The 14,495-nt window shown below is 57.6% G+C and overlaps 2 protein-coding genes and 8 non-coding genes across 10 annotated transcripts in view; all 10 read right to left on the bottom strand.

Moving 5' to 3' along the window:
- The window catches only part of LOC100591039, a 241,888-nt gene extending 232,072 nt beyond the window's left edge, over positions 1-9,816 (bottom strand). The window contains exon 1 of the mRNA XM_030814450.1: positions 9,791-9,816. The gene's annotated coding sequence lies outside the window, so the exon portion shown is untranslated. The remainder of the gene's footprint in view (positions 1-9,790) is intronic.
- On the bottom strand, positions 656-13,807 carry LOC115835505. The gene is made up of 6 exons (XM_030814458.1): positions 13,605-13,807; positions 13,180-13,224; positions 4,428-4,562; positions 3,827-3,870; positions 2,503-2,545; positions 656-1,163 (listed from the first exon to the last, which is right to left on the bottom strand). The coding sequence occupies exons 3-6, from the start codon at positions 4,433-4,435 to the stop codon at positions 935-937; spliced, it is 324 nt and encodes a 107-aa protein (XP_030670318.1). The 5' UTR covers positions 4,436-4,562; positions 13,180-13,224; positions 13,605-13,807; the 3' UTR covers positions 656-934.
- On the bottom strand, positions 895-976 carry LOC115835651. Its single transcript, XR_004030680.1, has one exon. It is a non-coding gene; the product is annotated as a small nucleolar RNA SNORD115 (small nucleolar RNA).
- On the bottom strand, positions 2,790-2,871 carry LOC115835653. Its single transcript, XR_004030682.1, has one exon. It is a non-coding gene; the product is annotated as a small nucleolar RNA SNORD115 (small nucleolar RNA).
- Positions 4,116-4,197, bottom strand: LOC115835652. The gene has a single exon (XR_004030681.1). It is a non-coding gene; the product is annotated as a small nucleolar RNA SNORD115 (small nucleolar RNA).
- On the bottom strand, positions 6,017-6,098 carry LOC115835681. The gene has a single exon (XR_004030710.1). It is a non-coding gene; the product is annotated as a small nucleolar RNA SNORD115 (small nucleolar RNA).
- On the bottom strand, positions 7,896-7,977 carry LOC115835666. The gene has a single exon (XR_004030694.1). It is a non-coding gene; the product is annotated as a small nucleolar RNA SNORD115 (small nucleolar RNA).
- Positions 9,653-9,734, bottom strand: LOC115835668. The gene has a single exon (XR_004030697.1). It is a non-coding gene; the product is annotated as a small nucleolar RNA SNORD115 (small nucleolar RNA).
- On the bottom strand, positions 11,549-11,629 carry LOC115835677. Its single transcript, XR_004030706.1, has one exon. It is a non-coding gene; the product is annotated as a small nucleolar RNA SNORD115 (small nucleolar RNA).
- LOC115835689 lies at positions 13,467-13,548 on the bottom strand. The gene has a single exon (XR_004030718.1). It is a non-coding gene; the product is annotated as a small nucleolar RNA SNORD115 (small nucleolar RNA).
- Positions 13,808-14,495: the final 688 nt, after the last annotated feature.

Here is a 14,495-nt window from a genome sequence, read left to right as displayed (position 1 = left end):
CACCCTTGGCCCAACGCCTACAATTCCCAGGGCCAGCCTGCAGCACCACCAGGTGAAGGCCAGAGCTCAGCCTTGACCCAACCCCCACTGAGGCCACACTGCCCCCATCAGACTCAAGGAGGCACCACAGGGATGGCCCATTGCTCCACAGGGTCGGTCCATTCTGGGCCATGGGTTGGGCCTGATCCTTGAATCTTCACAGCCTGACTCCATAAGCCCGATCGCCCTCACCCTACCCCCCTAACAAGCCTCGGGGACAAAGAGCTCCTGCATAACACCCGTGGCCCCCGGAGATACTGTGGACTCCCTCATGTGGCCTGGGCAGTGCTCCAGGCCTGACTCATGCAATGAGTCTCAGCTAGGACATGCACTGCATTGGGTTGAAGGAATCCTTTCCTGCCTGGACCTCCATCATTTCTGCATGGCTTCAGAGAATGCGTCCTTCTTGGGACAGATTTCCAAGGAAGCCGCCCTCCTGGAGAAACCACCTGTCCCTGGTGGTTCCAGGTTGGGTCCCTGAGGAATCCCTCTTAGCCTGAAGGGCGACCCTCAGTGACCCAAAGCTGCCTGGCTCATGGCCCATGACCCCAGCAGGATCCACTTACCTATCCTGCTCAAGGCCAGGGGCTCGCCTGGGCAGAAGAGTTCACTGAAAGACACAGGGGAGAACAGGGGCTCAGGAAGGAGACTCCAATGTGTGATGACCCCGGGGAACTGGAGGGCCGACACCAAGCCTGCACAGGGAGACTGGGCTGCCTCAAGGACGAGCACAGAGACAGGGTTGGTCATCCCCAAGATGCCATTCAGGGCCTCCAGGTCTCCAGTCCAAAATACCATGGCCCTGCTGGAGACCATGGGATCCCAGCATCCTCTTCCAAAATTTTCACCTAGGCTGGGCCTCAGCGTAATCCTATTGAGCATGATTTTTAAGTCATCACCTCTCTTCAAGACAATATAAGGTTCTCATCATCGACCCAACCCAGGGCACCCTCCTCCCCACGCATGCATCCAGTGGGACCCAGATGTGCTCACCACAGCTCAGTGCAGGAGACCAGGGCACTAGGAAAGGCCTGAGCTTCAGGGCACCAAGGCTGGGCACCTGGATGACAACCACTGGCCTGGAGCCAGCAACCCAAAGGCAAGTCTTCCTCCATAGACACCATCTGGGGGGACAGGAGGAGGACATGTGTCCAACCAGGGGCTCAGGCCTCCATACAGGGAAGGGGGTGGGTGGTGCCAGCTCACGCTTGCTCTCTATGGACCCATGTGATGAGCTCCATGTGAAACACCGATGTGTCTCAGACGCGGGGGACCCTTTGCTCTCCCAGCCACCGAACCATGGAAGGACAGGGCCAGCAGGTTCCTGGGCTCGTGCAAGACACCTGGCTATGCCCTACTGCCGGCCTCCCTTGCCCACATTGGGTCCCCTCACAACCCCGGGCAGCACTGGGACCCCTGGGCAGGGGTCAAGGACACCAACCAGCTCACAGCAAACCAAGGACACTGGCCCGGACGCCACGCTCCACTGCCAACCTGGCAGCTGCACAGCCTGCCCTGTGCACGGAGGGCGAGCACCCAGGCCCCTTCTCAAGGTGCACTGGAAATCACAGCTTAGGGTTCCAGGGCCACGAGCTTTCTCTGGTGGGTCCCAATCCATGCCCCACACAACACCTCCCACACACAGAGCAGAGCCACACTCAACCAATCGGGAGACATATGGTGTCTTCTCCTTTCCTTGGGCCCAAGACCCCGCCACCCTGGAGATGACCTCATGGCTCAGAAGCAGCCTGGACTGCAAATTTCCAGGAAAGTTCCTTCCACAGCAGGCCTTCCCACCTCAGGAGGATACCCTTCCCACCACTCCCTCATAAGGAAGGGGTGATCCCCAGTGGGACACGGGCTGCACCCTTGACCCAAAGCCCATGAGTCCCAGGACTGGGCTGCACCACCATCAGGCACTGGCTGGAGCTAGTCTTGACCCAACCTCAGAGAAACAGCGCCGTCTGCCACATGGTTCAAAGAGGTGCCACTGGATGGCCCATTGCTTAATAGGGTCGGTCCCATTGAGGGACATGGGTTTGGTGCAATCCTTGAAGCTCTGTGGCCCAACCCAATGGGCCAAATTGCCTACCTTTCTCTGGGGTTGGAGAGCCCCCATGAGATGCCCATGGTGCCCCAGAGCCCTTGTGGCCCCCGTCATGTGGCCTGGCCATCCTAGAGGCCTGACCTAAGCACCAAGTCTGAGCTGAGCACTGCCCAGCTCCACTGTCCTGTGTGGAGCTGAGGAAATCCGTTCCTGCCTGGACCACTGCCACCCCTGCAGGGCTTCAGAGAAGGCCTCCTCCTTGTGTCCGATTCCCAAGGAAGCTGCCCTCCTGGAGAACACATCCCCAGTCGGGATTCAGATCAGCTCCTTAGGAAGCCCAGGTGGCCCAAGGGCTGACCCTCGGGGACCCCACGCAGCTTGGCTCATGGCCCATGACACCAGCAGTATCCACTCACCTATGCCAGTCAATCCCAGGGGGTCTTCTAGGGGAAGAGCTCACTGAAAGACACAAAGAATGCGACTGAGGAAGGAGCCACCAACATGTCCCACCCCCAGGGAAGCTGAGTGCAGACACCAAGCCCACACAGGAAGCCTGGTGTGCCTAATGGAGGAGCACAGACAGGGTAGGGTACCCCTCCGTGATATGCCCTTCAGGGCCTCGAGGTCTCCAGCCTAAAATACAGTGGTCCTGCCGGGGACCTTGTGATTCCCAGCATCCTCTTTCAAAATTCTCACCTAAGTTGGGCCTCAGCGTAATCCTATTGAGCATGATTTTTAAGTCATCACCTCTCTTCAGGACAATATAAGGTTCTCATCATCGACCCAACCCAGGGCACCCCTGTCCCCACTCACACATCCAGAGGGACCTGGATGGGCTCACCACACCTCAGTGCAGGAGACCAGGATGACAGGAAGGACCTGAGCTATAGCGCACGGGAGGCTGAGCACGTGGCTGACAGACACTGGTCCAGGGCCAAAGGGCCCAACGCAATTCTTCCTCTGTGCTCACCATCTGGAGGGACAGGGGAAGAGTGTCCAAACAGGGCCTTAAGATTCCATGCAGGAAAGCAGGGAGGGGCTGCTGGCTACACATGCTCTACGTCCATGGACTCATGTGATGGGATCCATGTGAAACAGGGAAAGTTATGGACCCAGGGAACCCTTGTACCTCCCCACCACCAAACCCTGGAAGGACAGGACAGGCGAGTAACTAGGCTCGGGCAAGATGCCCAGGCTGTGCCCTACTGCAGGCCCCTGGAGCACCTCCACTGTCCAAGCCGGCTTCCCTGCACTTCCTGGGCTGTGTTGTGACCTGTGGGTAGGAGCCAGGGCCACCAACCAGCTCAGGCCAACCAAGGGGGCTTGCTCTGAAGCTAGGCGCCACTGTAGACCTGGCAGATGCACAGCCTGCCCCTGTGCAGGGAGGGTGCCCAGACTCCCTCTCCAAGCATGCACCAAAAATCACAGCCTGGGGCCACCCTCATGTGGCTTGGGCAGTCCTCAAGGCCAGACCTTAGCACCGAGTCTCAGCTGGGAGCTGCCCTGCATGGGACTAATGGAATCCTATCCTGCCTGGACCAATGTCACTCCTGCAGCGCTTCAGGGAAGGTGTCCTCCTTGGGTCAGATTCCCAAGGAGGTGGCCCTCCTGGAGAACCAATCCCTCACCAGTGGGGATTCAGGTTGTCTCCCTGAGGAATCCCTCCTGTCCTGAAGGCTGACCCTCAGTGACCCCACATGGCCTAGTCCATGGCCCATGACCCCAGCAGGATCCACTCACCTATGCCACTCAAGACCAGGGGTCCTCCTGGGCAAAAGAGTTCACTGAAAGACACAAGAGGAGAAAGGGGGCTCAGGGAGGAGCCACCCACATGCACCACCCAGGAGAATCTGAGCACCGACACGAAGCTCACACAGGGAGCCTGGACTGCCTCATGGAGGAACGTAGAGACAGGTTTGGGCCCCCTCCAGATGCCCTTCAAGGACTCCAGGTCTCCAGCCCAAAATATAGTGGCCCTGTCAGGGACCTTGGGATCCCAGTGTCCTCTTCCAAAATTCTCACCTAGGCTGGGCCTCAGCGTAATCCTATTGAGCATGATTTTTAAGTCATCACCTCTCTTCAGGACAATATAAGGTTCTCATCATCGACCCAACCCAGGGAACCCCACTTCCTGTGCAGGCATCCAGGGGCACCCAGATGGGCTCACCCAAGCTCAATGAAGGAGACCAGGGCAACAGGAAGGGCCCGAGCTTCAGTGCAACAGGGGCTAGGCATCTGGCTGATGGCCACTGGCCCGGGAATAGTGGGCCCAACGCAAGTCCTCCTCTGGGGTCACCATCTCGAGGAAGAGGAAGAGGACAGGTGCCAAACATAACCTCACCCCTCCATGCCGGCAGAAGGTGGGGTGTGCCAGCTCAGGGATGCTCGCCTTCTATGGACCCATGTGATGAGATCCACGTGGAATACTGGCCCATCACAGACATGGGGCACCTTATGCTCTCTCTGCCACTGAACCCTGAAAGGACAGGAAAGGCAGGTCACTGGGCTCAGGCTAGAAGCCAGGGCTGCTCCCTACTGCAGACCACATGAGTACCTCCACTACACATGCCAGCTCCCTTGCATGACACCAGGGTCACCCCAGGACTACTGGGTACAGGCCAGGGCCAGCAACCAGCTCATGGTCAACCAAGGAGGCTGGCCCGTATGCCTGATGCTGCTGCAGAGCTGGCAGTCACATAGCCAGTCCCTGTGCATGGTGGGCACCCACCCATGTGCCGTATCCAAGCACATACTGGAAATAACCTGGGGCCCCAGGGCCACATGCTTTCTCTGGTGAGTCTCCATCCATGCCCCTCACACCTCGCAAACACACAGCCTGGCCACACTCAGCTAATCGGGGGACACAGTGTCTTCTCCTTTCCTCGGGCCCAAGACCCCACCACACTGGAGTTGACTCCATGGCTCAGAAGCAGCATGGGCAGCAAATTGCCAGGACGGGACCCTCAATACCGGGCCTTCCCACTTCAGGAGGCCACCCTTCCCAACACTCGCCCACTGGGAAGGGGTAACTTCCAGCCGCAGGGAAGGGGTGACTTTCAGTTGGACGGAGGCTGCCCCCTTGGCCAAAAGCCCACGAGTCCAAGGGCTGGACTGCAGCACCACCAGGCACCAGCCAGAGCTCAGCCTTGACCTACACCCAGTGAAACAGCACCACCCCCCTTCAGGCTCAAAGAGGCCCATGGGATGGCCCATTCATTGCTCAACAGGGTGGGTCCCATTCAGGGCCATGTGTCAGGTGTGAACCTTGAATCTCAACAGCTCAACTCCATGGGCCTGATCACCCACCTTTCTCCAGGGACAGAGAGTGCCTGTGTGACCCCATGGCACCCCGGAGCCCCTGTGGTGCCCCTCATATGGCCAGGGCAGTCCTTAAGTCCAGACGTAAGTACCGAGTCTCAGCTGGGAGCTGCCCTGGGTGGAACTGAAGGAACCCTTTCCTGCCTGGACCACCATCACCCCTGCAGGGCTTCAGGGAAGGCGTCCTCCTTGGTTCCTGTTTCCCAGGAAGTCGCCCTCCTGGAGAACCCATCTCTTCCCAGTGGGGATTCAGGTTGGCTCCCCGAGGAAACCCTTCTTTCCCGAAGGCTGACCCTTGGTGACCCCACGCGGCCTGGCTCATGGCCCATGACACCAGCCACTCACCTATGCCAGTAAATGCCAGGGGCCCTCCATGTGGAGGGGAGAACGGGGCTCAGAAAGGAGCTTCCCATGTGCCTCAACCCTGGGGAACTGGAGGGTGGACACCAAGCCTGCACAGGGAGCCTGGGCTGCCTCAAGGAGGAGCACAGAGACAGGGTTGGGTACCCCCAAGATGCCCTTTAGGGCCTCCAGATCTCCAGCCAAAAATACAGGGGCCCTCCTGGGGACCTTGGGATCCCAGCATCCTCTTCCAAAACTCCCACCTAGACTGGGCCTCAGCGTAATCCTATTGAGCATGATTTTTAAGTTATCACCTCTCTTCAGGACAATATAAGGTTCTCATCATCAACCCAACACAGGGCACCCCCCCACCCCGCACACGCATCCAGCAGGATCCGGATGTGCTCACCACAGCTCAGGGCAGGAGACCAGGGCGCCAGGAAGGGCCCGATCTTCAGTGCACCAGGGGCTGGGCACCTGGCTTACGGACGCTGAACTGGGGCCATTGGGCCCAGTGCAAGTCTTCCTCCAGGCTCGACATCTGGAGAAACAGGAGTAGGACAGGTGTGCAAACACAACCTCACCCCTCCATGGGGGCAGAAGGTGGGGTGTGTCAGCTCAGGGATGCTCGCCCTCCATGGATCCATGTGATGGGATGCATGCAGAACACTGGCCCGACACAGGGCAACCAATGCTCTCTCAGCCACCGAACCCTGGAAGGACAGGGCAGGCGGGTTACTGGGCTCGGGCAAGAAGCCCCGACTGTGTCCTACTGCAGGTCCCATGAGCACCTCCACTGCCCATGCCGGCTCCCCCACATGACCCCAGGGTCATACTAGATCTACTGGGCACAGGCCAGTGCCACTATTCAGCTTACGGCCCACCAAGGAGGCTGGCCCGGATGCCAGATGCCGCTGCAGACCTGCAAGTCACATAGCCTATCCCTGTGCACTGTGGGCACCCACACAGGTGCCCTATCCCAGCATGTACTAGAAATTGCAACCTGGGGTCCCTGGGCCACATGCTTTCTCTGGTGGGTCCCCTCCATGCCCCACACACCTCCTAAACACAGAGCAGGGCCACACTCAGCTAATCAGGGGACACATGGTGACTTCTTCTTTCCTTGGGCCCAAGACCTGCTACCCTGGAGGTGACCCCATGGCTCAGAAGCAGCATGGGTGGCATATTCCAGGGACAAGACCCTCGACAGGCCTTCCACCTCAGGAGGTCACCCTTCCTGACACTTGCCAATGGGGAAGGGGTGACTTCCAGCCACAAGGAAGGGGAGATCCCCAGTAGGATGTGGGCTGACCCCTTGGAGTAAAGCTAACGAGTCCATGACAGGACTATAGCACCAGCAGGCACTGGCCAGAGCTCAGCCTTGACCCAAACCTAGGGAAACAGCACCACCCCCTTCAGGCTCAAAGAGGCGCCCTGGGATGGCACATTGCTCAACAGGGTCGGTCCCATTCAGGGCAATAATTCATGTGCGATTCTTGAATCTCTGCAGCTCGAATGCATGGGTTCTATGCGCACCTTTCTCCGGGGATGGAGAGATCCTGTGTGACCCCACTGCATCCCAAAGCCCCTGTGGCCCCCCTCATGTGGCCTGGTCAGTCCTCGAGGCCAGACCAATGCACTGAGATTCAGCTGGGAGCTGCCCTGCGTGAGACTGAAGGAACCCTTTCCTGTCTGGACCACTGTCATCCCCGCAGGGCTGCAGGGAAGGTATCCTCCTTGGGTCTGATTCCCAAAAAAGCAGCCTTCTTGGAGGACCAACCCACCCCTCCATGGTGTGGATTCAGGTCGGCTGCCTGTGGAAACCCTCTTGTCTCAAAGGCTGACCCTTGGTGACCCCATGCTGCCGATGACCCATGATGCCAGCAGGACCACTCACCTAGGCCGGTCAATGCGTGGGGGCCCCACCTCGGCAGACAAGCTTACTGAAAGACACAAGGGAGAATGGGCGCTCAGGGAACCGGAGCTAAGCCTGCACAGGAAACCTGGGCTGCCTCACAGAGGAGCCCAGAGACAGGGTTGGGCCCGCGGAGATGCCGTTAAGAGCCTCAAGGTCTCCTGCCTAAAATACAGTGGCCATGCTGGGGAACTCAGGATCCCAGCATTCTCTTCCAAAATTCTCACCTAGGCTGGGCCTCAGCATAATCCTATTGAGCATGATTTTTAAGTCATCACCTCTCTTCAGGACAATATAAGGTTCTCATCATTGACCCAACCCAGTGCATCCCCCTCCCCGCATGTGTATTCAGAGGAACCCAGATGTGCTCACCACAGCTCAGTGCAGGAGACCAGGATGCCAGGAAGGGCCTGAGCTTCAGCTCACCAGGGGCTGAGCACATGGCTGAGAGACACTGGCCTGGGGACAGTGGACCCAATGCACATCTTCCTCTGGGGTCACCATCTGGCGGAGAGGGACAGGTGTAGAAACATGGCCTCATGCCTCCATGCAGGAAACTGGGCAGGGGGTGCTGGCTCACACATGCTTCCCCTCCACGGACTCAAGAGATGGGATCCATGTAAACAGTCACGGTCATGAATGCGGGGAACCCTTGGCCCTCCTTGCCACAGCTCCCCCACTTGACTCTGTGCCACAACGGGACCACTGGGCAGGGCCGGGACCATCAACCAGCTCACAGCAAACCAAGTAGGCTGACCTGAATGCCACGTGCCACTGCAGACGCCCTCTACAAGCTCACACCAGAAATCAAATCCTGGAGCCCCAGGGCCACATGCCTTCTCTGATGGGTTCCCATTCATGCACCGCACACCTCCAAACACAGAGCTGAGCCATGCTCAGTCAATCAGGGGACACATGATGTCCTCTCCTTTCCTTCGGCTCAAGATCCCGCCACCCTGGAGGTGATCCCATGGCTTAGAAGCAGCCTGGGCAGCAAATTGCCAGGACAGGACCCTTGACAGTGGGACTTCCACCACAGGATGCCATCCTTTTGGCCACTCCACTTCGGGGAGAGGTGACCTTTAGCGGGATGCAGACTGCACCCTTGGCCCAAAGCCCACATTCCCAGGGCCAGCCTGCAGCACCACCAGGTGAAGGCCAGAGCTCAGGCTTGACCCAACCCCACTGAAGCCACACCGCCCCCACGAGGCTCAAGGAGGCACCACCGGGATGGCCCATTGCTCCACAGGGTTGGTCCATTCTGGGCCATGGGTTGGGCCCAATCCTTGAATCTTCACGGACCGACTCCATAAGTCCGATCACCCACACCCTGCCCCTCTGCAAGCCTCAGGGACAGACAGCACCCTCATAACACCCGTGGCCCCTGGAGACACTGTGGACCCCCTCATGTGGCCTGGGAAGTCCTCCATGCCTGACTTGTGCACTGAGTCTCAGCTAGGATGTGCACTGCGTTGAGTTGAAGGAACTCTTTCCTGCTTGGACCTCCGTCATCTCTGCATGGCTGCAGGGAAGGCATCCTTCTTGGGACCGATTTCCAAGGAAGCTGTCCTTCTGGAGAAACCATCCATCCCCGGTGGGTTTCAGATGGGCTCCCTGAGGAATCCCTCGTGGCCCGAAGGGTGACTCTCAGTGACCCAAAGCGACCTGGCTCATGGTCCATGACCCCAGCAGGATCCACTTACCTATCCCACTTAAGGCCAGGGGTCCACCTGGGCAGAAGAGCTCGCTGAAAGACACAGGGGAGAATGGGGGCTCAGGAAGGAGCCTCCAATGTGCCTCAACCCCAGGGAACTGGAGGGCCGACACCAAGCCCGCAAGAGAGCCTGGGCTGCCTCAAGGAAGAACACAGAGACAGGGTCGGGCACCCCTAAGATGCCCTTCAGGGCCTCCAGGTCTCCAACTCAAAATACAGCAGCCCTGCTGGAGACCTTGGGATCTCAGCATCCTCTTCCAAAATTGTCACCTAGGCTGGGCCTCAGCGTAATCCTATTGAGCATGATTTTTAAGTCGTCACCTCTCTTCAGGACAATATAAGGTTCTCATCATCGACCCAACCCAGGGCACCCTCCTCCCCACGCATGCATCCAGTGGGACCCAGATGGGCTCACCACAGCTCAGGGCAGGAGACCAGGGCACGAGGAAGGGCTTGAGCTTAAGTGCGCCAAGGGCTGGGCACCTGGATGACAACCACTGGCATGGGGCCAGCGGTCCCAAAGCAAGTCTTCCTCTACAGTCACCATCTGGGGGGACAGGAGGAGGACAAGTGTCCAACTAGAGGCTCAGGCCTCCATACAGGGAATGGGGTGGGGGGTGCCAGCTCACACATGCTCTCTCTCCGTGGACCCATGTGATGGGATCCATGGGAAACACTGATGTGTCATAGATCGGGGGAACGCTTTGCCCTCCCAGACACTGAACCATGGAAGGACAGGGCAGGCGGGTTCCTGGGCTCAGGCAAGACGCCCGGGCTGTGCCCTACTGCAAGCCCCTTGAGCACTTCCATTGCCCACGCCAGCATCCCTGCATGACCCCGGGTGGTACCTGGACCCCTGGGTAGGGGCCATGGACACCAAACAGCTCAGAGCAAACCAAGGACGCTGGCCCGGACACCACATGCTGTTGCCTACCTGGCAGTTGCACAGTCTGCCCTGTGCATGGAGGGCACCTACCCTCCTTTCAAGGTGCACTGGAAATCGCAGCCTGGGGCTCCAGGGCCACGAGCTTTCTCTGGTGGGTCCCAATCCATGCCCCACACAACACCTCCCACACAGAGAGCAGGGCCACACTCAGCCAACCGGGAGACATATGGTGTCTTCTCCTTTCTTTGGGCCTAAGACCCCGCCCCACTAGAGTTGTCCTAATGGCTGAGAAGCAGCTTGGACTGCAAATTTCCAGTAAAGGTCCTTCCACTGCGGGCCTTCCCACCTCAGGAGGCTATCATTACTGCCACTCGCCCACAAGGAATGGGTGACCCCCGGTGGGACATGGGCTGCAGCCTTGGCCAAGAGCCCACGAGTCCCAGGACTGGATTGCACCACCATCAGGCACTGGCCAGAGCTGGTCTTGATCCAACCTCAGAGAAACAGTGCCGCCCCCAACATGGCTCAAAGAGGTGCCACTGGGAGGGCCCACTGCTTATAGGGTCAGTCCCATTGAGGGCCATGGGTTTGGTGCAATCCATGAATCTCCATGGCCTGACCCCATGGACCGAATCGCCCACCCTTCTCCAGGGTTGGAGAGCCCCCATGAGATGCCCTTGGCTCCCCGGAGACCTTGTTGCCCCCCTCATGTGGCCTGGCCATCTTAGAGGCCTGACCCAAGCACCAAGTCTGAGCTGAGCACTGCTCTGCGTGGGGCTGAGGAAACCCTTTCCTGCCTGGACCACTGCCACCCCTGCAGGGCTTCAGAGAAGATCTCCTCCTTATGTCCGATTCCCAAGGAAGCTGCCCTCCTGGAGAACACATCCCCAGTCGGGATTCAGATCAGCTCCTGAGGAAACCCAGGGGGCTTGAGGGCTGACCCTCAGGGACCCCACACAACTTGGCTCATGGCCCATGACACCAGCAGTATCCACTCACCTATGCTCATCAATCCCAGGGGATCTGCTGGGGGGAAGAGCTCACTGAAAGACACAGAGCATAATGGGGCTCAGGAAGGAGCCGCCAACATGTCCCACCCCCAGGGAAGCTGAGCACAGAAACCAAGCCCACACAGAAAGTCTGGTGTGCCTAATGGAGGAGCACAGACAGGGTTGGGTCCCTCCATGAAATGCCCTTCAGGGCCTCGAGGTATCCAGCCTAAAATACAGTGGCCCTGCTGGCAACCTCAGGATTCTAGTGTCCTCTTCCAAAATTCTCACCTAGGCTGGGCCTCAGCGTAATCCTATTGAGCATGATTTTTAAGTCATCACCTCTCTTCAGACAATATAAGGTTCTCATCATCGACCCAACCCAGGGCACCCCCCTCCCTGCCTAGGCATCCAGTGGCACCCGAATGGGCTCACCCAAGCTCAATGCAGGAGACCAAGGTGACAGGAAGGGCCCGAGTTTCAGTGCAATAGGGGCGAGGCACCTGGCTGATGGCCACTGGCCAGGGACAGCGGGCCCAATGCATGTCCTCCTCTGGGGTCACCATCTCGAGGAACAGGAAGAGGACAAGTGTCCAAACACAACCTCAGCCCTCCATGTGGACAGAAGGTATGGTGTGCCAGCTCAGGGATGTTTGCCTTCCATGGACCCATGTGATGAGATCCATGTGGAATACTTGCCTGTCATGGATGCGGGGCACCCGATGCTCTCTCCGCCACTGAACACCAAAAGGATAGGACAGGCAGGTCACTGGGCTCAGGCTAGAAGCCAGGGCTGTGCCCTACTGTAAGCCCCACAAGCACCTCCACTACACATGCCAGCTCCCCTGTATGACACCAGGGTCACCCCAGGACTACTGGGCACAGGCCAGGGCCAGCAACCAGTTCATGGTCAACCAAGGAGGCTGGCCCATATGCCTGATGCTGCTGCAGAGCTGGCAGTCACATAGCCAGTCCCTGTGCATGGTGGGCACGCACCCATGTGCTGTATCCAAGCACATACTGGAAACCACGACCTGGGGTCCCAGGGCCACATGCTTTCTCTGGTGAGAGTCTCCATTAATGCCCCTCACACCTCGCAAACACACAGCCTGGCCACACTCAGCTAATTGGGGGACACAGTGTCTTCTCCTTTCCTTGGGCCCAAGACCCCACCACACTGGAGGTGTCTCCATGGCTCAGAAACAGCATGGGCAGCAAATTGCCAGGACAGGACCCTCAATAGTGGGCCTTCTCACTTCAGGAGGCCACCCTTCCCAACAATCGCCCACTGGGAAGGGGTAACTTCCAGTCACAGGGAAGGGGTGACTTCCAGAGGGATGCAGCCTGCCCCATTGGCCCAAAGCCCATGAGTCCAACAGCTGAACTGCAGCACCACCAGGCGCCAGCCAGAGCTCAGCCTTGACCTATCCCCAGTGAAACAGCACCGCACCCCTTCAGGCTTGAAGAGGCCCATGGGATGGCCCATTGCTCAACAGGGTGAGTTCAATTCAGGACCATGTGTCAGGTGCAATCTTCGAATCTCCACTGCTCAACTCCATGGGCCCGATCACCCACCTCTCTCCAGGGACAAAGAGCACCTGTGTGACCCCCAAGGCACCCCAGAGCCCCTTTGGCCCCCAACATATATCAGGGCAGTCTAGACGTGAGCGTCAAGACTCAGCCGGGAGCTGCCCTGGGTGGAACTGAAGGAACCCTTTCCTGCCTGGACCACCGTCACCCCTGCAGGGCTTCAGGGAAGGTGTCCTCCTTGGTTCCTGTTCCCCAGGAAGCTGCCCTCCTGGAGAACCCATCTCTTCCCAGTGGGGATTCAGTTTGGCTCCCCGAGGAAACCCTTCTTTCCTGAAGGCTGACCCTTGGCAACCCCTCATAGCCTGGCCCATGGCCATGATGCCAGCAGGATCCACTCACCTATGCCAGTCAATGCCAGGGGGCCCTCCTGGATGGAAGAGCTCACTGAAAGACACAAGGGGAGAATGGAGCTCAGGGAGGAGCCACCAACATGTCCTGCCCCAGGGTACCAGAGTGCCAACAGCAAGCCTGCACAGGGAGCCTGGGCTGCCTCACGGAGGAGCATAGAGACAGGGTCGGGCCCTCCAGGTGCCCTTCAGAGTCACCAGATCTCCAGCCCAAAATACAGTAGCTCAGCCAGAGACCTCAGCATCCCAGTATCCTCTTCCAACATTCTCACCTAGGCCAGGCCTCAGCGTAATCCTACTGAACATGATTTTTAAGTCATCACCTCTCTTCAGGACAATATAAGGTTCTCATCATTGATCCAACCCAGGGCACCCCCCTCCCCACACATGCATCCAGCAGGACCTAGATGGGCTCACCAAAGCTCAGTGCAAGAGACCAGTGTTGCGGGAAGTCAGGGACCCCGAACGGAGGGACCTGATGAAGCCATGGCAGAAGAACACAAATTGTGAAGATTTCATGGACATTTATCACTTCCCAAATCAATACTCTTATTATGTCCTACGCCTGTCTTTAATCTCTTAATCCCATCATCTTTGTAAGGTGAGGATGTATGTTGCCTCAGCACCCTGTGATGATTGTGTTAACTGAACAAATTGTTAATAAAGCATGTGTGTTTAAACAATATGAAATCTGGGCACCTTGAAAAAAGAACAGGATAACAGTGATGTTCAGGGAACAAGGGAGATAACCATCAGGCCTTACTGCCTGAGAGCCGGGCGGAACAGAGCCATATTTCTTTTCTTACAAAAGCGAATAGGAGAAATATTGCTGAATTATTTTTCTCAGCAAGGAACAGCCCTGAGAAAGAAAATGCATTCCTAGGGGGAGGTCTCTAAAATGGCCGCTCTGGGAATGTCTGTCTTATACAGTTGAAGATAAGGGACGAAATAAGCCCTGGTCTCCTGCAGTGCTCCTTGGCCTATTAGGACGAGGAAATTCCTGCCTAATAAATTTTGGTCAGACCGGTTGTCTGCTCTCAAACCCTGTCGCCTGATAAGATGTTATTAATGACAATGCATGCCTGAAACTTCATTGGCAATTTTAATTTGGCCCCAGTGCTCTGCCCCCATTTGCCTTGTGATATTTTATTGCCTTGTGAAGCATGTGATTTCTGTGACCCACACCCTAATTGTACACTCCCTTCCCTTTGAAAATCACTAATAAAAACTTACTGGTTTTGCAGCTTGGGGGGCATGATGGAACCTGCTAACATGTGATGTCTCCCCCAGACACCCAGCTTTAAAATT

This window comes from Nomascus leucogenys, chromosome 6, assembly GCF_006542625.1.
Source record: "Nomascus leucogenys isolate Asia chromosome 6, Asia_NLE_v1, whole genome shotgun sequence".
Taxonomy (NCBI): domain Eukaryota; kingdom Metazoa; phylum Chordata; class Mammalia; order Primates; family Hylobatidae; genus Nomascus; species Nomascus leucogenys.
The sequence above is the reverse complement of the archived record's forward strand: the minus strand, read 5'-3'. Positions and strand labels throughout refer to the sequence as shown.